This window comes from Anguilla rostrata, chromosome 2, assembly GCF_018555375.3.
Source record: "Anguilla rostrata isolate EN2019 chromosome 2, ASM1855537v3, whole genome shotgun sequence".
NCBI classification, from domain to species: Eukaryota; Metazoa; Chordata; class Actinopteri; order Anguilliformes; family Anguillidae; genus Anguilla; species Anguilla rostrata.
Genome location: NC_057934.1, coordinates 30838782 through 30864425, shown reverse-complemented (window position 1 = coordinate 30864425; position 25644 = coordinate 30838782). Strand labels below are relative to the sequence as shown.

At 40.8% G+C, this 25644-nt stretch overlaps 2 protein-coding genes across 4 annotated transcripts in view; both read left to right on the top strand.

Moving 5' to 3' along the window:
• ifngr1 (interferon gamma receptor 1) overlaps nt 1-25644 on the top strand; it is a 167789-nt gene that overhangs the window by 127582 nt on the left and 14563 nt on the right. The gene's annotated exons all lie outside the window — the stretch shown is intronic.
• LOC135247748 (uncharacterized) lies at nt 5933-14277 on the top strand. 2 transcript variants are annotated; one of them, XR_010328290.1, is made up of 3 exons: nt 5933-6217; nt 10803-10933; nt 11036-14277. XR_010328290.1 is itself a non-coding variant. In XM_064321544.1 (3 exons), exons 1-3 carry the CDS (start codon nt 6132-6134, stop codon nt 11290-11292), a joined length of 624 nt encoding a protein of 207 aa, XP_064177614.1. In that variant the 5' UTR covers nt 5933-6131; the 3' UTR covers nt 11293-14277. The 2 variants fall into 2 exon arrangements, 1 of the variants encoding a protein (XP_064177614.1); XM_064321544.1 differs by having other exon boundaries at nt 10653-10933.

The following is a 25644-nucleotide window of genomic DNA, read 5'->3' as shown; positions in this document are numbered from 1 at the left end:
CCCCCTAATCCTGAACCAACACTGTAACGTCATCTGCATATGCTGACAAAGTTATGGTTTTTCCTGCCCCAGGAACCATCACGTCCTTCACCCTTGTACGTAAAAAACTTAATAAAGGTTCTAAGGCTAGGGAGTAGAGCTGTCCCGACAAAGGGCAACCCTATCTTATCCCCCTCCGCACTTCTACAGGTCTACTGAGCCCTCCCCCAACCTTAACCCCTTAGCACACATCCCAAATCTTGCCAATCCTTGCTTATTTAGGGGGTACCCTATTTAAAGCTTTATAACTCCAGATGTGAACACCACAGAGACTTGAAAAATGGCTTAAATGAAGCAAGACATTTGTACAATTTACAATACTAACGCAAATCAGTTTATATTCATAATTCTGGAAGAAATAAAGTACCACAAATGCAATTGTCTAGACACAAAATCAAAAATGAATTTGCGCTTTTTTAGTTTGCAATGAAATACTGACAGATTGCATATATACAGCATGTTAAACTATGCATTTGCTGGATCAAAAACGTCTTGACCACAAGTTCATAAACTCTAAGTGAGGATATGTTGAACTACTATAGATCTATGAAGCAAAAACTAAGCAGTGCACCCAGCCTCTCCAAATCTATCCAAAATGTCTAAATTATGCATTGCTGTAAATCACAATATATTCACGTATTTCACTACAAATCAACTGTTTTGACTGAAGAAACTCACTTTTGCATAATTTTCAAGTGGGAATTACATTCCATTAGTACAGTGGTCTAAAATAGCTAGGGGTCCAGAAACATATCCAAAATCTCCCCAAAAAGGAATAAAATGCTTTTTGTCCATTATAGGGCATATAAATGAGCCCCTTATGAAGGTTTAAGATTGAACATTGCTATCAGATTAAAAATGAATGCAAAAATATTGTCACACACGGTACAGTACCTAAATGTGTATTTCACTATATTTCTATACTGTACTCTCATATGTTTTTTTGTATGGAGATGGTACGACATGAAAACAATTTTCAACTGTCCACCACGTTTTGGCAATGTTCCAACTCCACTGGCTTAAAACATGTTCCCCTCTCCACCAAACCCCCCACTCCAGCTCATTGCTACTGTCGGTATACACTTCCTGTAAAAACATTACACTTTCGGCTAACTAATTAATTAGTAGAATCTTTTGTTTGGTCTTAGGTGAATATCTAAGCCCCGTTATGAATAGTTGTAATGTGAAAATAACCCCTAGCGAGGAAAACCATCTCTTGAGTAGTTCATTCAATTTTTCCAGCCTTGGACACTGCACAATTAGGTGATATAGATTTTCAGGCAAAAAACAAAAGAGACCCAATTCCAAAGCCTGGATCTAGGTGGGCCAAACATGTCTGTTTGTTGCTATTGTCCCATGTATTACCCTCCATTGGAGGTCAGCCGTCTGCTTTTCAATGGAAGGCTTATATAGGGACCATTTTTGCCTTTAGGTGGAGGGTCTGAGCCAAAAAAACTCAGCCCACCTGGTTGCCCTCATCTCTGTCAGCTGCACTGCATGCAGTACTTTGACACAGGTGGCGTACAGTGCCTTCTTCTCCACACCCTTGAAATCCCCCAGTTGAGGGGTCTTAAAGGACAGAATAAAATCATCATCCTCCTGCTACGCCCCCACAGCAGCATTGATGCTCAAGGAGGGGAAGACGTATCCCTCAGTCTCCAGCCACTGCTCAGCCTTGTCAGCCACAAAAACTCTTTGAGTTCCTGTGAGGGATACCCTGGCTTCTGTCACCACCTGATTCAGTATCCATATGGATCTTACACCAGTCCTTTTGCTCAGCACAGCGGCATGGAGTCCTCATCAGGTGGCCCAGCTTCACACACCCTGCACCCAACAAGGAGGAGCGTAAACTGGATGATGTCAATGCTGTTGTTTGCAGAATGGGGTTGTGGAACAGTGGCTCCTCAAACAACCACAGTCCTGGTACTTCATCCAATTTCCTGAAAATGGTGAGGACACGGTATGCCTGCAGCATGGACTCATAAAATGGAGTCAGGCCTGTGAGGTCCACCCCTTCTAGCCGCATCAGGAACAGGTGCTTGTCTAATCCCAATCGACCAGCCCTCCTCAGAAGAGTGTCAGCCACCTGTGGCCACTGCTATAAAGCAGCCTCTGTGCTGACCGCAGTCGAAAAGCAGCCACTCTTGCATTGATGTCAATTAGTCCTTTAGGGGGCAACAATTAGGGGGCGACATAGCTCAGGAGGTAAGAGCGATTGTCTGGCAGGCGGAGGGTTGTCGGTTCAAACCCCACCCTGGGCGTGTTGAAGTGTCCTTGAGCAAGACACCTAACCCCTAACTGCTCTGGCGAATGAGAGGCATCAATTGTAAAGCGCTTTGGATAAAAGCTCTATATAAATGCAGTCCATTTACCATTTACCATTTAGTCCTTGCCCGCCCTCCTGCACAGGTAAGTAGAGTACAGCGGCCCTTATCCAGTGCTGACCAGACCAAAAGAAGTTCACAAGCTGGCGCTGAACAGCTGGGATGCTTTGTGGAGGCTGCAGTACAACAAGCCTCAGCCACAAAGCTCATGCGACCAAGTTATTAGCAACCAGAGCCCTCCCTCTGTCGGACAGTTGGGGTAGCAACCAATGTCATTTAGACAATCAGGCACACACCTTCTCCACTATCCCCTCCCAGTTCTTCTCCTGAAAGACAGTGGAGCCTAAATAAAAACCTAAGACTTTCAGCCCATTCCTGCCCCACTGTAGTCCACCCGGTAAAGGTAGCATCCTCCCTGTTTGCCACTGCACTGCCCCTAAAGCTTCTGATTAGCAGAGGCAGCTTTTTGGTACAGATGTAATGTGTCTGCAAGACCTTTAACATCTCTATGATTGCTGATAAAAAACACCACACTTGGACCCATGGTACTACCTGGCAAATGAAAACCAATCAGTCTAGCAAGTAAACAGGAAAGCAGTGGTTCAATGGATAATGCATAGAGTTGTCCAGAAAGTGGGCAACCCTGCCTGATACCCCTGTGCACAGAAAAAGGACGGCTTACTCCACCCCCTATCTTTAGCATGTGTGACCCACACAAAATATGTGGTCACATTTTCGGTTTAATTTAATATAATATTTTATTTTATATAAGAAACACCGTTCATATTTGGGTAATAGGGACTAAAGCCGGGCACCCACCGCACGCGTATCGACCGCGAGCGCACTACGCGCGTAACTGAAGCGTAGTTGAAGTACTGTTATTACAACGGCAGCGGGCGACGTCGTCTCCACCAGATGCGAACGCGTCGCGAACCGGCTGCGAAGCTCGCGCGACACAAGTGAACTGAAGCGTAGTTTTTTGCTTCTGTTCTATTTTTTCGGCTTGTGGCGCGTCACGATGGCCTGTTTATACACAGAAATATGCTCTAAAATGCTAGGTATACATGCTCTGATTTATATTTCATCCTTATATTACTGGGGGTGTGTCCCTAGTTACCTCCAAGATATTTTATAAGCAGCTAAAAAAATACAAGCCTTTTCGTTTTGTAAAAAAAAAAAAAAAAAAAAAAAAAAACTGGAACCTGGGGAAAAGGCAAACTTAGTTTTGCTATCTTATTTTGCGGAGGGGGTGGGGTAAATTTGAAAATACACCACAGAAAGACGTAGCCTATTGAATGACGTAGAAGTGAATGCACTGATCAGCGGTTTGTTAGCTCGAGTGTTGGAAGGTAGTTTTTAACCAACCATTGCTCAGCCTATTTGACTTCTCTGATGTTTTCGTTCGACGTGCTTTCAAAAAGGGCTTGTTAATAAAAATCAGATAATCCACAGAGCTTTAAAAAAAATCAGATTATTTAGTGGTCTTGCCGATGAAAATGCACCTTTTATAAATGAAGTTGTAAGCAAGCCTTTATTGCACTTGTACTTCAAAGCTTCCGGTGTTCATGCCGTTGTGGTGTTCATATCCCTTCAAGACTGAACTGTTACGCTATCTTTTTCATGATTAGCTGATTTTACTAAATCTGATCCTATAAATGTTCTGACGTGAATGACAAGACAACACGGGAATTCCCAACGGTTGATTACGGATTATTTATTATAATTATGATCATTACATATTCTTCATGAAATTGGCACGCTTGTTAACCAAGCAAATAAATAAATACAGTTTGAGATTGATTATTATGCAGGCTACGTTGCGATTTAAGCTTATGGTAATTCTTGAAAGCGTTTAGCCTACTTTCTCAGGTATTTACATGAGTTAACGAAATATTACCAAATTAACAAACTGAAAAAGGTCTCTCGCCAAAGTATTCACTTAACCCATAATCAACAGTCGTGAACAAACGTGAAATACACGATGTAATCCCACTCCAGACTGCGAGAGCTACTATGAATATAGAGCTTTAAGCAAGCCTTTGCGCGACACAAACGGAACCAGTGGAGACACGCTACGCGCCGCGCCGTGCTGCTTCGCCGTGCTGCTTACGCCGGGCACCCACCGCACGCGTCGCGTAAGCGTCGCGTAAGCAGCACGACGAAGCAGCACGACGCGGCGCGTAGGGTGTCTCCACTGGTTCCGTTTGTGTCGCGCAAAGGCTTGCGTAAAAGCTATATATTCCTAGTAGCTCTCGCAGTCTACAGTGGGATTACATCGTGTATTTCATGTTTGTTCAGGACTGTTGATTATGGGTTAAGTGAATACTTTGGTGAGAGACCTTTTTTCAGTTTGTTAATTTGGTAATATTTCGTTAACTCGTAAATAGCCTACGTGAGAAAGTAAACGCTTTCAAGACGTACCATAAACTTAAATCGCAACGTAGCCTGCATAACAATCACTCAACGTATTAATTTATTTGCTTGGTAACAGCGTGCAATTTCATGAATGAAATGTATGATCATAATAATATAAATAATCCAGTAATCAAATTGGAATTCCCGTGTTTCTTGCCATTCACGTCAAAAATTCTTGATCAGATTGTAAATCACTAATCATGAAAGTCAGATACAGATTTAACTTGAAGGGTTGAACACCAAACGCCATGAACACCGAGCTTTAAGACAAGTGCAATACGGCTTGCTTACAACGTCATTTAAACATAGGTGCATTCATCGGCAAACCACTAAATAATCTGATTTATCTACAAGTCTGGAGATTACTGATTTTTATTTACAAGCTCTTTTGCAAGCACAGCAACGAAACAGTCGGAAGTACAGTAGGGTAGCACATGGTTGTTAACTATCTTCCAAGACTCGGCTAACACACCGGTGCTCCCTTCTAGTTCCTTCCGTCTCAGGCTGTCTTCGTAGGTATTTTCAAATTTACCCACCCCCTCCGCAATAAGACAGCGAACTAATTTGCCTTTGCCCTGGTCCAGACTTTCTTATTATTATTATTACCGAAAGCTTGTTTTCATAATTCTGAGCTAGGACCACCCCAGTAATATAGGATGAATTTAAATCCATGTACTGCTTTTAGAGCATATTCGTGTATAAAAGCCACGAAAGCGAAAATAAACAGTAAGCGAAACTACGTTCAGTTCGCTGTGTGGGTTGGGTACGAGCATCGGTACGACTCCCCCTGTTTTATACAGTATTAACTACGCTTCATTACGCATACCCGTGCCGGCATACGTTGCCCGCTTTACCCCTTGCTACGCGCGGGGGTAATCGGCCGATAGATATTTCCTCAGACAGTAGAGCATCGCGCTCCCTGGACTTGATATAGCTGCCAGTTTTTAGACAACACCGCAGCAAATTCTTGTTACCTTTAAGTTAATTTACAACGGTTTATAAATATGTGCGATGGATTGTTATGAGATCGTTATATAATACATTTGAAAATGCCGAATATGACCGTTGTCTGTCTGAACTATTCAGCACTGGATAAAAGTGTACAGTAACAGACTGTTATGATCGACTATATAGAAAGTTATTCTCATATGAGTCATAATAATGATGGTATAGCAGATGGATTCATTTCCATATTTGTTTATGGACAAATGTGTGTTACTGCATTTTTATTTTATTTTTTTATTTTTATGGAATTTGTTCGTTTTGAGGTGCATGTGTTTGAATGTAAAACAAAGAGAGACTTGCGATTAAGTGGATGAGTAGAAAAAAAAGGAAAACATAAAGCATTTGACAATGTGTTTATTTAATAAATTCTGGCAAGACCGACCAGACGAATGGCAGCAAGTTTCCTCTGCTGCATTATTCCTCCTGTTTTACAGGTTTATTATCTGTTTACATGCCCAGTACAGTAGGGCCTGTTACACATGCAACAGGCATCTGCGTATAATAAACTAAGCCAGGATAAAAAACCATCTCCAAAACCCAAAGCCCTTAGAGTTTTAAAAAGGTGGTCATGATCAACACGATCAAAAGCTTTCTCTTTACCTAGTGAAATGCTACAATTAGACATTTTACAGTCCAGTGTGTCTCTTATGAGGAATAAATTATCCATTACTGACCAATCTGGGATGCAATAAGATTGATCTGTATGTACTCATGAGGCAAGGTGTGTATTCAGATGATTTGAAAGACACTTGGACAGGATCTTATAGTCCGTGCACAAAAGGGCTACAGGCCTCCAATTATTTAAGAGACATCCCCCCCTTTTTGGTATCAATTTCATCACAGCACGCCGAGAAGATATTGGTAAAAATCCCTCATGAACACCTCGTGAAAATCACCACTAACATTAGCCCAGAAGTGCTTATAAAATTCTGGGTGCACCCCTGGACCTCCAGTCCAGGGGTGCACCCTGAGGAAAGCAGTAGTAAATGCCTGTAGTATGATCTTAGAGTTCAGCTCCTCCTTTCGTGCCGGTCTGAGCTGCGGTAGCCCTTGCAGGAGCTGAGTGGCGCTCTCGGCCATGTACAAAGCGGAGTAGAAGTTCACTGCAAGCCAGCACATCTCACCGCTGTCTGTTGTCAGGCTTCCTGGCTGACAGAAGGAGACTATTTGCTTAGTTTTTGCATAGGTTCTTTCAAGATTAAAAAAGATTGCATTGGGGGCATCCATGTCCTTAATGCTGCCAAAACGTGACCAAACCAGTGGTTATTTTGATGAAGCATTCTCTGTTAAATAATTGTGATGTCCTACACAAGTGCTTTAAACATACCCTTCACCCTTGCAGTACAGAAACCAGTGTACTGCAAACGGAAAACCTTCATTTGAGTTTTCCCAACCTCCCACCGTTGCCTTAGATTTCAAAGCCAATCTTTCCCCCCCACCATTGTTCACAGAAGAACACATCTTTCAATAATTATGTGTTAAAATGCCAATAAGTCGTATTTATTGGAGCAGATGACACACATTTAAAACCACAAGATGGTGATCAGTAAAACCCACAAGTGCAATGAAACATTCCATAATTCTGTTGTTAAAAGTATCAGACATAAAATCTAATCAGAGGGAGGGTGCGGTTCTTCTCCAGTGCGGTCATCGGTAAAATCTACAGTACAGTTCCAGTCTCCTCCTAAAATAATGCATCCCTCCCCACTGCACTGTTGCAACACATCCTTCAATTTCCTAAAAAAAACTGTAGTCTTTCCTGACCAGCATTTGGGGCATAAGCATTGATAAAAAAAGAAAATATTTCCCTCAGTTTCCACCTTGACTAACCTAGCACATCCCTTCACTATTTCTTGTGTACACAAAAGAGTACATTTGTGACCAGGAGAAAAAATAACAGCCACACCACCACTAAAATTTGTCCCATGACTAAACACAGACTCCCCTTCCCATAACATTGCCCACTCAACTTCATTGTTACTATCAGTGTGCGTTTCCTGGAGAAAAATTATGTTCAGTTTCTTTTGTTGTATTACCTCTGAAACACTTGCCCTTTTAGCCCTGTCCATACCTCCATTAATATTTAGGGATCCCACCCTTAGAATCTCCATGAGATTAAAAATAGGGAAAAAAGAGGACAGCCAGAAGAAAGATACATAGGAAAAAGGACACCCCATGATGCATGCTAATTTAGATTTTTTACCAACAGTTTTTTTTACTAGCAATCCAACCATGTCTGATCATTGTTACATATTTACTAAGATGGAAACGTTTCCTTTTGCTTAGGTCATCATATCCAACGGCCTTTTAGAGTGTAGATACTGACCTAATGAATTTTTCCCTATCGGGAAAAAAGTTAAATTAACTCCAGGTCTTCGCTACGCCTCGTCTAAGAACGCATTTAATTCCTTTAAAGTGTAAAGGGGTGAATCTGTCGCCGAGTCACCCTGAGTAAAAGGCACATCTGTCAGTGACTTGCATTCACTCATATCCTCTTCACTAAACTCTAAAACTACCTGTGAATTTGTGTCAGTCGCGTAGCTGTCATGTGTTGTTAGTTATCCATCTGTACTTTTGCTTGGAATCGGGTCATTAACAACAGGAGAAGATATTATGATCAAATCGGTTTTGTTGCTTGTCGAAAACTCACCACCCTTAACATGTAACTGAGCTGTTGCGGTTGCCTCAATGGTATGTGCCGGCTCTGATTCCTCAACCGCCAATATCTTTCATTTTTTCGCTGCGCTTTCTGCTAGTTGCTTCGCTGGATTTTTGGCTAGCTGTTCAGAGTTGAGCGACAACCGTTTGGATCCCCCAGCAATAGAGTTCTCAGTATCGCTAGAGTCAGGAGCTTTACTCTGGGAGGTTGCTGGCGGACTCTGCTCCGCCTGAGCCTGGCCATCACCGCCGTTGCCGGTGGCTTAGGAATTAGCAGTGGTCGGGCCGGTTGTGGTGTTTCCAACTGTTTGTTTGGGACACTAGATTCTAATATGGCCAAATGCCCCACAGAGAAAACCCTGGGGACTACCTGTGGTAGCATAAATCATGTACGTTCTGTTATCGTGCTCAGCAAAATATCAAGCATTTGTGCCAGTGAATCTAAAAACATGAACACTTGATGTCTAAAAGACATCAAATGTTTTAGCGTTTTTGTTTTTACATTCTAGAGAAAACGCTCTAACAAATTTTCCGAAATGTGCCACTCGCCTTATATAACTTAATTTGGGATAAATGGTGGCGCATTCAAAATAGTTACTTTGACTGAAGGCAAAAGTAATGGCGTCACCTGTACTCACATTTTGTTTATAATAAGACCAGTTTCAACAAGTTTTATAGTTCAAGAAAACAACTGCTTTATTCATTTGTGAAGCAGAAACGATGTCACCAGGGTTCACCTGCTCTCCCACAACAAGCAAAACTTCCTCCACTGTAACGTTCAGCTCGGGTACACACTTGAAGCCATGGTGGAGGGATAGGGGTGGCATCTCCTCCTGAGGAGAAATATACACAAACCACAAATAAACCAAACAAAAACACTATAAAGCAAAACAATAAAAAAAACATGCACGGAAATAGAAGAACAAAGAAAAAGGGGAAACAAGTGAAAAAGCAAGAAAACTCACCAAGCTCTGTCTCCCACACACCAACCCCCTTCCTCTCCCCCCAGCATGCAATGCACCAGAGAGAGAGAGAGAGAGATGATATTAAAGTGATTCATTATTAAATATGAACAGCGAGTAGCACAGTTGTGGTGCAGGAATTCTCACAGAGACCAAGTGTGAGCCCTGGCTTCCCTTTTAGAGTATCCTTCTAGTATCCCACCAGTATTCAGCTGTGTCTGTTCAAATCCTTAAATTAATATTTAAAAATATTTTGTTTCTGAGAATACACAAGGAGAAGCCATAAATGCCGACACTCATCACTGTCTCCTACACAACAAAAAAACACACAGGTGTGCCTGCGCGGTCGCATTATATTCCCAATGTGACAGAATATGTCTGTTATGTCTACCTTCCTGGACATTATCTGCAATTTGTGATGAAAGTATTTCTCATTTCTGTCAAACTCTGAAGTAGAAATCCTTCTTTCTGTTTTTTTTTTTTTTTTTTTTTGCACTATATGAATTATGATAAGTGATTCTTCTTGGTCAAGGTCATATCTAAAATGGACAGAGACAAAAACAGACAGGAAGGCAGACAGAAAAGTCACACAGACTGACAGGAAAGACAGGCACACTAACAGACAGACATGTAAGCATTTGAAATCTCAGTCAATCTCCATGGTAACACAGCAGCAGCTGCGTTTCAGGGCCTTCCACAGTCGGCTGAAGAAGCGCTTAACGTTTTTTTGTTTCTTCTCTGAAAAAGATGAGAGAGAGAGACTCCTTCAGCACAGCCTCTCTGTGTGTCTCTGCTGGGAAATACTGTTAATTGTGATTATTTAGCCACTGGATGCAAAACGAAAAGAGTATTTTCAACATTGTCCACCCAACTTTGGATTTGGATTACCTGTGACTTACTGTGTGGATGGTCCAGAGATTTATCACCCGCTGCGTCATTCAGTGGAACAGGAATCTCCACATCAAAGTGCAGTCACACAGACATCTCATTAAGCAATATTTGGAATATCTCAACAATACAAACATAGTTTCTGCACACTTTCTTCTTAAACTTTTCATCTGTACTTTTGTCATGTTCCACAATTGCAAATAACCAATCACAGCCAGTCAAACTAAAAAAACCCTGCCAGTCTAGCCTGAGTCCTGATGACATGACAGATTGGCAGACATGCCATGTAAGGTGCTGAATCAGTGGGAAGAGCTTTTCTTACAGTACTTAATCCATTCTCCTTACCTCTCTTCTCCACCAGAGGTTCCTCAGTTGTGTGGATCTCCTTCAGTGTTGCCATGACTATGTCAGTTTGTACCATTGATGTCATGGGTGCCTCACTTTCCATCAGTGATGTCATTGATGAGTCCATTTCCTCTAGTGATGTCATGATTGCCTCACTTTCCACCAGTGATGTCACTGGTGAGTCCATTTCCTCTAGTGATGCCATGACTGCCTCCCTTTCCACCAGTGATGTCAGTGGTGAGTCAATTTCCTCTAGTGATGTCATGCCTGCCTCGTTTTCCATCAGTGATGTCTTGGGTGAGTCTATTTCCATCAGAGATGTCATTGGTGTCTCAGTTTCCATTGCAGTGTTCACAGGTTCTGTTGCTACAGCAATCCGCTCTTCCTCCTCTTCCTCAGGTGCGGTTGGGCCGGCGTTCAGGGATGTATCTGCAGCCGCGAAGAGGGCATTGTCAATGGAAGTGGTGAAAGTGCCATTATTCCCCCTCAGGCAACCTGCAGAGCCCCAGGGGAGGCTGTCCCTGTGGAGCACCCCCACCATGCTGACCCTGGCCCACCACCAGCAAACCCCGCTCCTCAGCCCATCCCTCTGGGCGCAGGTCTTCATGCATGCACACGGCCATGCCCACCGCCACATCACTAAAGGCTCTGCTTAACACTCTCTGATTGGCTGGATATGTGACAGCGCCAAGCAGGCCGGTGACGGTCTCCCCCACCACCCCTGACAGGGTGTGCGGGGGATGGGTGTGCGGTGTGCCAGCACCTTTGCCAGTTCTCTTAGTGCCCGATGCACCACAGAGCGGGCATCGAAGTACCATCTGGAGAAGTTTCCTGCAACTGCTGCTTCATCCAGTTTCCTGCAGATTCTGATTCAATCCCTTCAGACAGAAGAAACTTAATTAGTGTCTGAAGTTCATCCAGCCTCTAAAGCTGTGGTCTCAAACTCAGAGCCATGGAGGGCCGTGTGCATGCTGGTTTTTATTCCAGCCTCAGACCTTGATTATATCATTAATAATTTGCTGAATTAGGGCTGTAGGTCTGCACATAATGCATTATAAAGCAAAATGTGTTATTTGTGTTGTCTAAATAACAACTGTTGCTTATATTCTGTGCTTCAATGCAGTTATATGCATATGGCTGCATGAGTAATTGGAATCAATTAAGGCAGCATTAATCGGTTGGAATTAAAACCTGCATACACAAGGCCCTCTGTGGCAATGAGTTTGAGACCACTGCACTAAAGAGACCAGATGTATTTTGACGAGGAAGAGAGAGTGACGTACAGGTCAGCGAAAGCAGCACACTTAACTTCTAGCATAGCTTCTGTCTTCGATCTTGTGCTCACTGGGGGACGAACGATACTCAGTCACAATAGTACTATGTGGAGTTTGTACATGAAATGATAGTGTTCCCGTTTTACAGTTGCAAATGCAATAGTTTTAAAGTAACCGGGAATTATAAAATATTAGTAAAGAAATAAGCTTGCATAAGGAATGACAGATTTGCCTGAGGCTAGTTTTGAACCCGAGCCCCAATGGTCCCATAGGCAAGCATGTTACCAACAAGCCACCAACAGAGCAGGTACAATGGTGTCAATGGTTTTTTGCATAAGGAAATAAAGTTATAAACACCTACTCAGTTAAATAGCTATAAACGGCTTTGCAATAAGAAGACGTTCTTTCACGCTGTCATTTGCTTGTGATTTTTAAGAAAGCAGCCCAGTAAGCACAGTTCAGCTCCGGTTTTATTTCTGTAGGAAACCCTGAAAAGTTCCAAACTCTCGGTGATGTATAGGTATGGGGCATGCCGCCGGGATGGCATACCCGCCAACCCAACGGTTTGAACTACCTATGTTCATGGTGGACTTGTCAAAATGATCATTGAAGATATCTATAAATGTATTCCGATGAGTCAGAATGATAATTGAAGATATCTTCAAAATAAGATCACTTTCCTTTCCTTTCAAGATATCCATAACTTCTTTGTAAATATCTTAAAAGGATTTTTGACTAGTAATAACTGAAATTCGAGGAATCTCCACTTTTGACTAGTCATAACTCCAGTTCAAGATATCTACAATTGTATTTTGACTAGTACTTGTATTATGTTTAGTCAGAACTAATGTTGAGAAATCTCGAATCTGAGTTACGACTAGTTGTAATTTAAATGGAGATATCTGGAATTCACGTTTTAGATAGTCAGAACTGAATAGTAGATATCTTTAATTGGAGTTCCATAGAACTTAATGGCTGTTACGGCTGCAAACAACCACCGTGGACATTATTTTCTGCTGGACGGTGTCATTGGACAGGAGCCCTGTTTATTTCATCACTTGCTTTTTCCCCAAACAATATGTTAGCCATAATCTTCGCAGCTGGTTTGACTAAATTCTACCCTATAGAATGAGTTTTTCCCGTTTTTGCGATCCACAGTGATACCCTGTATGAAGTCTCCGTAGCCGTAGCATTTTCCCCAGGTGCAAAAAACTGTGAAGTCCCCCTCAACATGTGTTTCTTAAGTTCATCACATTTTCTTTCAAAAAAACCCAATAGGCTTTCATATGTGTTCTTTATGTTTGGATTCAAAGTTCCGCCTAACCATGGTGGTGGTTCATAGCTTCGTTAGCCAGAGTTTCGTAGCAAAAAACACAACGTGGGTTGGGTTGCAAAAAATGCACATTTTTAGACAGTTGCTGTAGTAGTAGAAGTAGTAGTGGAACTTTATTTGTCCCCAGGGGGCTGTGTTACTTTTGTTTGACTTTAACAGTGGATTTTCCACATTCACAGTGAGTTTCAATATTTTGAGTGTTGCACTCGTTTGCAGGAGGCAAATCGTTGACTGTGTACTCACCAGAAATTATCTCTGTACCTCTTGCATTCTCAAGGTCATGTTGTTTCACCTTGCCTGTAGTGTTGGGGATTTCATTCCATTTCTTTTTAATTGATCCTGTTTTGAGCCACCGATCCATCTTGTCAAACTGCTAGCTTCTTAACACAGGATTGCGACAATTGGCTATAATGAAGTTAACCGGCTACATTTAAGTTCACCTACAAATAGAAATGCGGGAAATTGGACTTAACTGGCGTAGGCCTATGTAAACTATATGTGCACTTTCGCAAAACCGTCGGCTACATTGTTGAAGTCAGACAAAAGAAACATTTTCACAAATTGAATTAACAATATTTGTTAAAGTTACAATCTAGAAGATTTCAGTTTCGTTCTCTTTGGCGGTACCAATGGCGAGAAGCAGTAATTGCAGGTGTGTTTTTGGACCTCACTTCCCATAGATCCAACCGGATCCAACCAGTGTCGCCTGTGTGACGTCAGTCAGTTGGCATCTGGGCCACGCCAATCATAACACTTACTATTTACTGAATAAAAAATGGTTGTTATAAAAGTAACGTTATGTACATACTCATTGTCTAACATTAGGCTAACTTAAGCTGTCTTTACACTGCCGAGCTGGGTTAAAATGCTGTAGCAGACCTGGGGTAGAATTAGTGATGATCAATTTCCACAAACGTTCTTTATCCACCTTTTGCCTGGTATGAACATCTTTACACTGCAGAGAAGAATTTGCGGGATTCGCTGTGGCTCGTGCAGTTATGTATCTTGTGCACAATAAACAGTCTTTTCGTGAATGCTTGTTGTGTGATATTTTTGAAACAACTGCCTTGCAAAATGTTACCCCTGGTGTTTCTGGTTTTGCTAGCTAAACTGTTCGAGAATAAAGCTGAGCTGTGTGTTAAATTAACAAGAAGAGTAAAACAAAAACAAAGGAGATTTCATCAAAAAAAAAGGGCATCAAGGCTGAAGGAACATATGAGGAAGCGTAATAAAATAACAACGCTAATCCGTACTGCCGTATTCTTTTATTTAGTTTTCTCCGGCTTGACATCTTTACACAGAAATCAGACCCGGCTCTGCTCCACCTAAACCCCGGCTTTATTCCGATCAATATATTGATGAACTTGATGGCAATGTAAATAACGGTAATGTTAAGGCCAGTTCAGATCAATGATTCGCAACGAGACAAAACGGTTTTAAAATGTTGCAGAGAAAATTGCAGTGGTGTGAACTGGTTAGTTGCAGAGCATCTGAAGCTGTTGCCTGGGGTCTCAAAAGACCCACCTTGTCAAATCGCCAAGTGCAGCTTTAGAACGTTTACAATCAGATGTCTTGGAATTTTGCAAGTTGCATCCAATCTCTTTGCAAATCATTGATCTGAACTGGCCTTTAATTAGCTACATTGCAACAAGGTAGCATTGCATTCGGGAGACGGTTTGCGAGGTTGGTACCAATCAGTAGCGTTAGCTAGCGTTTTTTTCTAATTATCTGACATTAGATTGTGTTAATTACATTAGCTAGCTAGCGCAACATTACCTGATATGAGAGATGTATACTGTGCGCAACGTTGTCTAAACTAATGTTGCCTTTCTTGACATGGTCCAGTAGCTAGCGTTAGCTGTGCAAATAGCTATGTAATTTAGTAACGTTACATTGTCATCAATATTGTATTGATAATACGTATATTGTATATTGTAATATGAAACCTACATCAACAAATAATATGACCTCTCATGTTACACAAAAACTTTTTTAGGGTTCCATAACCCCCCCACTTCTCTGTTATTGTAACACTAGCAGACACCAGAAAAAACAGTACGCCGCTCACACACAAGTGAGTTGAAGAGCGAGCCTGTTGCGTTAGCTCCGCCTACCCTCTCTGGTGGACCAACCACTGATGGTTGATGGAAAACACGTCACTAACTATTCGCCGCTTGTGGTTTTCTCCCAGGAATGTCGCCACAGACACCCAGTTCTTTAATCATAAATAATAATAATAATAATAATAATACGAATTAATATAATAATAGGCTCAATCACCATTGTGTTACCTAATTCGGCGATAGATAGTGACTTAACAGACATTTATTTTAATGAAAATCTTCGAGATTATTACTTTAACATAAACACTTAACGTTGCCTGCTTCAATTAAAGTAATAATATTTGAATTCACATACAAGTTGATTTATTATGAATTAAAATCTATATCCTAGGATTTTTGTTGTTGTTCAGCAAATCAAGTAGTTGAGCAAATAAACTTGCTCTACACCCATGCTTGTAGTGCAATATGGCCTATAGTGGCCACTTTTTGCACAATACCCATTTGCATTGGCTCTATAAGCCCAAATTGTATGACATTTGACAGGAACCCTCAGACAGCTTCCGTGCAACAGTCCTGAGAAGCATGTCTGCTTCTTAAATAATTCTTTTAAAAAATTAAATACCATTTCCACAATTCATGCATATTCATATTTAACCACAGCTCCTTTAAATCCAGCCTCTATTCAAATTTCTGAAATGTACAAATTGAAGAGGGACCCATGTAGGTCAAGTTTGTCAATTCAAACACACAAAAAAATCATTTTTGTGCCACTGCTTTCTTAGGTGGTGCTACAGCACTACTTCAAAATTGCAGTTTTCAAATTATTTCAGTTGTACTCTTACATCCAAGACACACCAAACTTGGTATGGATGGTACAGTATGTGGATTAGGTCTGCAGTCCATGACAAAGTACAGCTCACCCTTGGAGCTTTGCCCCAACATTGCTGCAGCGATAATCTTTCATTAGGTTTTCTCCTACAGTACATAGACTATGGAATTGTTACTAGGCCTTACAAGACATCACCATAGCAAGTCCCAGCTCTCAGGAATAAGAATCTCCCCCCCCCTTATTTTCTCATTACAAATCTAAAATCTGTGCAGTACAAAAAATACAGTATACTTATAATTATGATTGCCGTTTTGTCATTCTGTTCTTCTTTCTCCTGATACAATCTATTTGTACAAGCTGTTCAAATCCATATTCTCAATGACTTTAATTAAAATTTAATTAGCTATTTATTATAGTAAATTTAAAAAGCATGTAATTGGATGATACAGTAATTCATTTTTAAGGAAAGTCTGTGTATATGTTTTTTGTTTGTTTATTTCCTGACAGTATTAAATGCTATATATATGCTAATTGCTCAGCTAAGTCAAGTGTTTTCTGGGTATTAGATAACTATTTTATGATGGAGTTTATTTTTTCTCAAATCCAGGAAATGTAAAAACAGATGCATACATAAAAATAATTTGCCTAATATATTGTTAGAGTTTTCAGCTTTCAGAGTTTTCAAGCGTCATTTGGGTCTGATGTTATGAGTGAGTGTTATGCCTGGGAGGAAATCTTGTGTAGCAGCAAGGTTGCAGACAAGATTCGCCAAAATGTTGACATGGCACCACATGAACAGCAGGTTAGAGTTGGTTATCTCAAATGCTATTCAATTCAGTTTATCATTCTGGGGCACCACCATATTTCATTGTAGGTATGATGTTCTTTTCCAAATAAGTCTTCTGTTGACAGAAATTTCAGTTTTTGTCTCATTTTACCATAGTACCACGTTCCAGTTATGAACATTGATTGGAACTGGGTGCTGTATTCAGAAGAAACAAAAAACAGCCTTTTGGCTGGGTACACCAGTAGTGGTTTTCGCATCAGAAGAACACCTATGATGAAAAGGGCATCATTCCAATGGTGAAATGTATAGCAGATCTTTGATGTTGTGGGGTTGTTGTGCATTTACAGATCCTGGAGCTCTTGTTAAGGTCGATGGAATTATCTCCAGCAAGGACCAACACATTCTGGACCAAAACATAGTAAACCCCCCCACACCCACCCTCCAGGAATGATGACAGATGCAACAAGATATTCCCTACAAGCTGTACCATGTCATAAATCAGTATGTATAGGGATTCTGGGAAATTGTGCCCTGAGAAGGTTCCTTTTACTGCTGTTGTGTTCTGTACTTTCTTCTGATTACTCGCCAAAGTAAATCGCATCTCATAAAAAAAACACGTTTTCAACGTACAAAAATGCCAAGTTACTAAAAAGTATTGATATCAAAATGACGCCAAGTTACGATACTACAAACAATATAGGCTATCTTGCCTCACCGAAATGACATAAGATGTAGGCTATCTCAAAGCAATGCTACCCAATATTTCCTCAGTTCTTTCAAGTCACTTGGCCCTGTGTTTTCTAATCTTACCATTTCACAATGTCATGCAAACTTTCTGTCAGATCAAAGAGACAAATATTTCGAATTGCCTCATGGAACACATTGAACATTGTACATTGAAATTAATGTATAAATTCATTAATGTACAGAACTGCTGCTGAGCAACGACAGGAAGCACATTTCTCCAGAAAACATGTTTATACTTGCTTTTGAACTGAATTTGAGTACATGTGCAAGTTATTGTATATTTGCTACGTACAATAAATACTGCATGTAAAACACATATTGTACATACATACATAGAGAACTTCTTTATCCGCATGGGGACATTTCCCTGGTAGCATCTTACATTCACATTCACGAACACACTTGTACCAATAAACATACTATCATTCACGCAACAGAAAGCCTGGGCAGCGAAATACATAGGCCTACATACCAGTACAAATTGGACATACACACACCTATTCAATCAATCTTGACTGTGAGAGAGCCATCCACACACATGTTTGGCCTGTTCATGTAGTGCATGCTTATACACAGGGCCAAGTGACTTGAAAGAACTGAGGAAATATTGGGTAGCATTGCTTTGAGATACATCTTATGTCATTTCGGTGAGGCAAGATAGCCTATATTGTTTGTAGTATCGTAACTTGGCGTCATTTTGATATCAATACTTTTTAGTAACTTGGCATTTTTGTACGTTGAAAACGTGTTTTTTTTATGAGATATCAGTTCTTTTTGCAAAGCGTTTTATTATGAGAGTGAGAAATGTGACCCTGCAAGAAACGGTTGTGGATTATGGCTATCGTTGTGTGAATCCGTACAGCCTGATGAGCGTGTACCGTTCAGCAGTTTCGGTTTGCTATATATGTGAAACAGTGGCTGTGAGAAAGGATGCAGTGGCGTAAGCGTAAACGCATCAGGAACGCAGATGGTATGTACTCACGGATTTGACGTCCATCCAACGAGCCTTGACTGACAAAATAATCAACACACCCGTAGAATTATAACTCCCTAGGTCGCAACTTGTGTAGCCTTCTGTCCTGCTCCGTTGTCTGTTATTTCGTGGAGATGCAGTTTTAGTGTTTGTAAGGTTTATAAGGCATTTTGATAGGCTTATCTGCAGGTAGGAATCCTCTTCGCTGTTTTGCTAAACTAAAACCGGAAAACATGATAGTGGAGAATAGGAGCAGACGCATATGTCCCAGCAGGCTTTGCATATGAGAGAATAACAACAGTGTGAGAGAAATTAAAATGAAATTACGAAATTCCGTAGTTGAAACAATATGTTTTTCGCAGAATGGGCATGTAGGTGAAGGTTGACATGATCACGGAGTATAGTGCGAAGTAAATGGAGTGACCATGAGCGAGCTTATATTCCTTATCAAATGGTATATATAACAGTCGGTATTGAACGTTAGTTGTTGAAGTGGAGGGTTAAATAACATTGCGCACATTATTTGCCTGTAATGTAATGTAATCTATTGCACGAATGTGTTTTTCTCATGTTCAGTGCTAGTAGTTATACTTATGAGTGAATCATGATTTTAAATGTAATGTTTTAATGGGGAGTTGCAGAACGTACATACGTAGTAATTGTTTGTATGTGGCTAGATAGAGAACAGGGCGAGGTAACATGAATGTAGAAACGTGGCGTTTGCTGATATTAAGGTTTTGTACGGTAGCCAAGTGAAGAAATATAGTTAGTAGAAATGGCACAGTGGTGAACTGGTGTAACTTTTAAATAAAAGGAATACATTTGCGTCATGAAATGCATATGGGTGGCCGTGAGTGAGTGAGGTTTACCAGTCTGTGACTTCGTTAGCTATAATGCCATAGCTATGCAATGCGTGAAATATCATTAGCGAACCTGCCGGTGGTTTTAAAGAAGAACACAAGCCAGTAAGCACAGAAGAGCTTCCGTTGAATCCATATGGCTTAGCAATATTGTAGCCGGTAAATAACTGAACGTACAGACGGTAAGTCATAATGCATATATCTTAGCAATATTGTAGCCAGTTAATAACTGAACGGTGAACGGCGGGTAGATATGGTGCAAAAGCAATAATTAAGAAGTAGTAGACAATTATTAGTGAGGGTCGAAGCAAGTTAATGAAACGTGTTCCAAGCTGGGCTTGAACCTACGACCCCATGTTCCCAAGACTGTAACCTTACCCACTAGGCCACAGGCGGACTAGCTGTTTGAACGGGAAATGTTTCAGAGTAAAAATGGATGGGTATTTTGCGTGTGTATGCGCGTTTTTGATTGGGTCGTGTAGGTGCAGATTTGGCTGGTGTCAGTGAAATGTCCAATGGGGAGACATGTTGTTAGTGGGATAGGCGGCAGGAAAAATAAGAATGAGAAGAAGAAGAAGGAGAAAACGCAAAATCCCCTTAGTTTGGGGCTTTATTGTGTGGACATGTGAAGTTGTTTATGAATTCTGTCTGTTGAAATGGGGTCAGAATGTACAGAATTTAATGTTTTTAAGGGCTGAGTGTCTGTGGCTGTTGTGGTTATTTCTGTGGGGAACCCTGAAAAGTGCCAAACTCTCGGTGCTGTATAGGTATGGGGCATGCCCCCGCCAAGGCGTAACTTGGCGGGATGGCATACCTGCCATCCCAATCTTGAAAGAAGCTAACAACTAAAGAAACATACGGTAAATGTGCATCATGGCTTCCATTTCCTGTACTGTCTGTTGCGTGTTTAGCCTTAGCTCTGTTGCCAATTTTACTAGTAATGGTATTTGTGGTAAGTGTCAGCTTAATTTAGAATTGGCACAGAAAGTAGCTGAGCTGAGGCCTGCATCCGAACATTATATCAGATCCTGGAGAATGAGGCTTTGTTAGACTCCCTTTTTCCTGAGCCAGATGCTAGTCTAGATGCGAGTGTTTCTCTGCTGCCAGTGTCCTCGCTGCAGGACGATTTTGTCACAGTGCAGAAGAAACGTAGTTGTTGGCCTAGGGCCGCTGAGCAACACCCAATTTACATTTCCAACTGATATTCCCCACTCAATTACACACCAACTGAGAAAGCCCTGATCATAGGGGATAGTATTTTGAGAAATGTGAGATTAGAGACACCAGCGACCATATTACAGTGTGTGCCTGGTGCCAGAGCTACCGATGTTGAGGCTAATTTAAGAGTTCTGGCTAAAAGTAAACGTAAATATTCTAGAATTATTATCCACATCGGCACCAATGACATCCACTTGAGGCAATCGAAGGTCACTAAAAATAACCTTGTATCGGTGTGTGCAGTGGCTAAAAAGATGTGTCTGGAAGTAATATGTCCTGGCCCACTTCCAGTTTGTAGGAGCGATGAGGTTTACAGTAGGCTATCATTGCTAAATTACTAGCTGTCGAAGTGGTGCTCATCTAGTGGTATAGGATTTATTCATAATTGGCCTGATTTCTGGGGAAGGCCAAGCCTACTGAAGAGAGACGGACTCCACTCGAGCTGGAGAGGCCTATCTAATAATATAGCTGCTAGTCTTAGTGAGGCCAGATCCTGACACTCCATCAGGGCACCGGCCAGGCCGCAAGGTTCAAACAGTTCATGTTTACCTGCACGTATCCATATGCCCGTGTCTCAGACATATGGCCCTACGCCTTTGTCTGCAAGGTGCGTTTCAGAGCTAGTGAACAGTAATAGCATTTATCCAAAAGCCCCTTTAACTAACACTACTGAACTAGAAATAAGTATTTTTTATATTGAGACTGTGTCTGCTCCACACATCTAATGTGGATAACATCACTGTTATAAAAGCGTGTCACGTTGCTACTAACTAGTGAATCACTCTTAAAAATTGGAGTATTAAATGTCAGATCGCTCGATCCTAAAGCAGATTTTGTAAACGAATTGATCACGGACCATAATCTCACTGTACTGTGTCTGACTGAAACTTGGTGAATATGTTGCACTTAATGAAACTGTCTTGTGGGTTTTGTAAGTACTCAGGTGTCATCCATCAGGCAGAGGGGGAGGCAGCTATTTGTCAGTCCATATTGAGTTTAACGCCTAAGAGTGGAAATATGTTCTCCTCTTGTAGTTCTTATTATGAACTGTGTAGAGCCTGTTCTGGCTAAAATAAATAGTAGCAGGCATCACTTTTTTTCTTGTGTCTGTTTACAGGCCACCTGGGCCTTATTCTGATCTTTTAACAGAATTTGCTAAGTTTCTGTCACACCTTGCAATTTCAGCAGATAAGGTCGTGATTATTGGTGATTTCAACATACATGTGGATAAACACGATGATCCCCTAGGAACAGCTTTTGCCTCTATTATTGACTCTATTGGTTTTGTACAGAATGTTTGTGAGCCTACACACTAACCGTAGCCATACCTGTCCCATGGTATCAGTGTGGTAAATCTTACCATCGCACCTCATAACCCTGTACTATCCGATCATTTCCTTATTGCATTTAATATCAAGACATCCAATCCACCTGTATCAGTGCCTAGACACTACTACAGCCGATCAATAAACCAGAAGGTCATTCCAAAGTTTTAAATATGCTTCCAGAGTCATTCCTTTCCAGTGAAGGAAATGCTGATCAAGTATCACTGGACCAGTTGCCTAACCAGTTAATTCTTACTCACTTGATATAGTTGCCCCTCTAAAAAGAAGAAACTTTAGTCAGAAAAAACACACTCCTTGGTACAATGACACCACCCGAGCCCCGAAGCAGTCCACAAGAAAATTGGAGCGAAAATAGCCGTCAACTAAACTAGAACAATTTTGTCTTGCATGGACAAATAGCCTCCTTCATTACAAGCAAGCTCTTGCATCTGCTAGATCTGCCTTTTTCTCAAAAATAATTGAACAAAATGAACATAACCTAAAATTTCTGTTTAGTACTGTGGAAAAGTCGACTAAAATACAATCATCTGAATTTTCAACTTATCCTTCCAATCATAGCAGCAATGATTTAATGATATTTTTCAAGCAGACAATTGAGTCTACTAGTGATCAGATCTCCAAACTGTCTCCTCCATCATACATTACTCCTGCTAGTAGAAATAAACAGCCCAGTGCTTGGTTACAACAGAAAGGTGTACAGACAGTGGCACTAAACTGTTTTACACCCATTAGCATGGATGAGCTATCTAAACTAGTTATGTCCTCAAAACCAACTACCTGTCTGCTTCATCCGATTCCTTCAAATTTGGTTAACCTCTTAGCGCAAAGCCACTAGTGGTCAGCTGAACTCAGACATTGAGTGCTACTGCAACCAAAGTATGAGTTAAAAACAGAAACGCTTTGTTTTAGTTTCATTAGTAGACGATACACAACAACTATGCCGAATACGGAGTTTCGCAGCGCCACCATTGTCGCTCTGGTCATTCATTTAACAATCCCCCCACCCATGACATAATGGACAATATTGTCTATCTTGGTATTCATAAAAATATTCTTTCACCAATCAAAAATCATATTCCGTCATAGCAACAAGATAAACCCGACAATTGCCGTAAGATATGCCAATACAGCAGTGAAAACGCTGCTCACTGAATAACGAAATAAACGAGAGTTTTCAAAAATGATACCATGTCATTCTACAGTCATAAATAAATATACAACCTTACCATTGGTTTACGTGTAGAGATGTCCCTTTTGAGACTGAGTGGTCATATACTGTCTTGGACAATCCCTTTGTGAAATACACGCGCATTTGTGATGCTTGGGTACCTTCCAAAATAGCTGTGGGTAATACCACACATGTCGTTTATGGCGTTTTCGCCCTTTTGAGTACAGACTGGCTTAATTGACAATTCATTCATTTATTAGGTGAGAGTATAAGCTTTCTAACGATGTATAACGTCTAATTTTGCTCTTGGAATATTGTTTATATATCAGCGTAACCAAAACTTTTCTCATGATCGCATTCACTTACGCATTCACTCTGAGATAGCAGTAAAAGACACTGCACCTGACGAAGCGTTGTGAATGACTTTTAAGTATATTTCTTGGAAAATACTATTAATATTGAGGACTTCTGCGCAGAGCTAAGCCATATGTTTGCTGATAGACCTATCTGACATGGTTTTCTGGAGCAAAACAGAAGCGGATAGACCAGTAGGCCCCTATCATTGATTTACTGTCTCTGTCTCCATCTACCGAACACAGATACTATTTCATCATTGCTATGTAAATATTACTGCTCAAAATATTTTGGTTATATATGTTATTTTTGAAATTGAGTGTCTTTAAATAGGTTAGTGGTATTATATAATGTGGATATTTCACACTGTAATATAAGCGTTAGTTAATAGTGTAATAGTTTTTGTGATGCATGTGATAACGTGAGAGTTGGAACATTTCCAAAACGTGGTGGACGGTTGAAAATAGTTTTCATGTCGTCCCATCCAGATACAAGAAAACATACGAGAGTACAGAGTATAGAAATACATACAATAGTTAATTGTTGCACATTTAGGTACTGTATCGTATTGTGTGACAATATTTTTGCATTATTTTTTTATTTGATAGCAATGTTTCATCTTAAACCTTCATAAGGGGCCTGTTTATGTGCTTATAATGGACAAAAAGCATTTTGTTCATTTTTGAAGAGATTTTGGATACGTTTCTGAACCCCTAGATATTTTAGACCACTGTACTGATGGAAAGCTTGTAATTCCCACTTGAAAATGATGCAACGATGAGTTTCTTAAGTCAAAACCGTTGTTTTGTAGTGAAATATGTGAGCATGTTGTGATTTACAGCAATGCATAATTTAGACATTTTGGATAGATTTGGAGACGCTGGGTACACTGCTTAGTTTTTGCTTCATAAATCTATAGTAGTTCTACATATCCACCCTTAGATTATATGAACTTGTCGTCAAGAAGTTTTTGATCCAGCACATGTATAGTTTAACCTGTTGTATATATGCAATCTTTCAGTATCCTTCTTGTCTGGATAATTGCATTTGTGGCACTTTATTTTTTCTATTTTTTTCAATAATAGAATAATTGGAACCAATAAAACAATTAACCAGGGAAAAGGAACAGAACTACCGCCATCTGGCGGCCCAAAAAGGAAAAAACAGAAAACAGGAACAGAAACCTGACAGTAATGGTTGTTTGGCTGAACCAAATATGGTTGTTAAAGACCTTGGTCTTACCATTGATCCTGATTTAACGCATATAAAAACATATCCAGAATTGCTCTTTCAGTTATGCAACATAGCTAAAATAAGACATTTCCTGTCAGTGGGAGACGCAATTGATCCACACTTTTGTTGTCTAGGCTAGATTACTGTAATGCCCTGCTAACTGGCTGCCCTAATAACTCGTTAAAGAGTCTCCAGCTTGTGCAGAATGCAGCTGCTCGTATCTTGACTAGAACTGAGAAGTATGAGCACATTACCACAGTGCTAGTATCGCTTCACTGGCGACCCATTAAGCATAGGATATATTTCAAGGTTTTGCTCCTGACCTTTAAAGCTCTGCGTGGACATGCACCAGTGTACATAACTAACCTGCTCCTACCTTATAAGCCAACAAGGTCATTCCGTTCTCAAGACGCAGACCACTTGGTAGTCCCAAGAATTTCTAAAAACCTGAAAGGTGGTAGAGCTTTCTCCTACAGAGCCCCACTACTGTGGATCACATTTTCAAAATTTATAAGGGAGTCAGACACAGTCTAAATATTTAAATCTAGATTAAAAACGCACCTGTATGCTCAGGCTTATAATCAGTTATATTCGGGAGACAGGGTGGGAGAAGCCTGGAGCCATAGAGTATTGTGGGGTGGCATCCTTATCTTACTGCCATCTGTCAATCAGCTGTGACCCCACTTTACATGGGCTGGCTCTTGATAGGCGGGTATGGTTGCCCCCCCCCTCATGATCGCATGGGCTCTCGATCCCCGTCCTAGTAGCTATGCAATTCATACCACTGTCGCCATTTCTACTTTCTTCCCCTAAATTTTGAGAG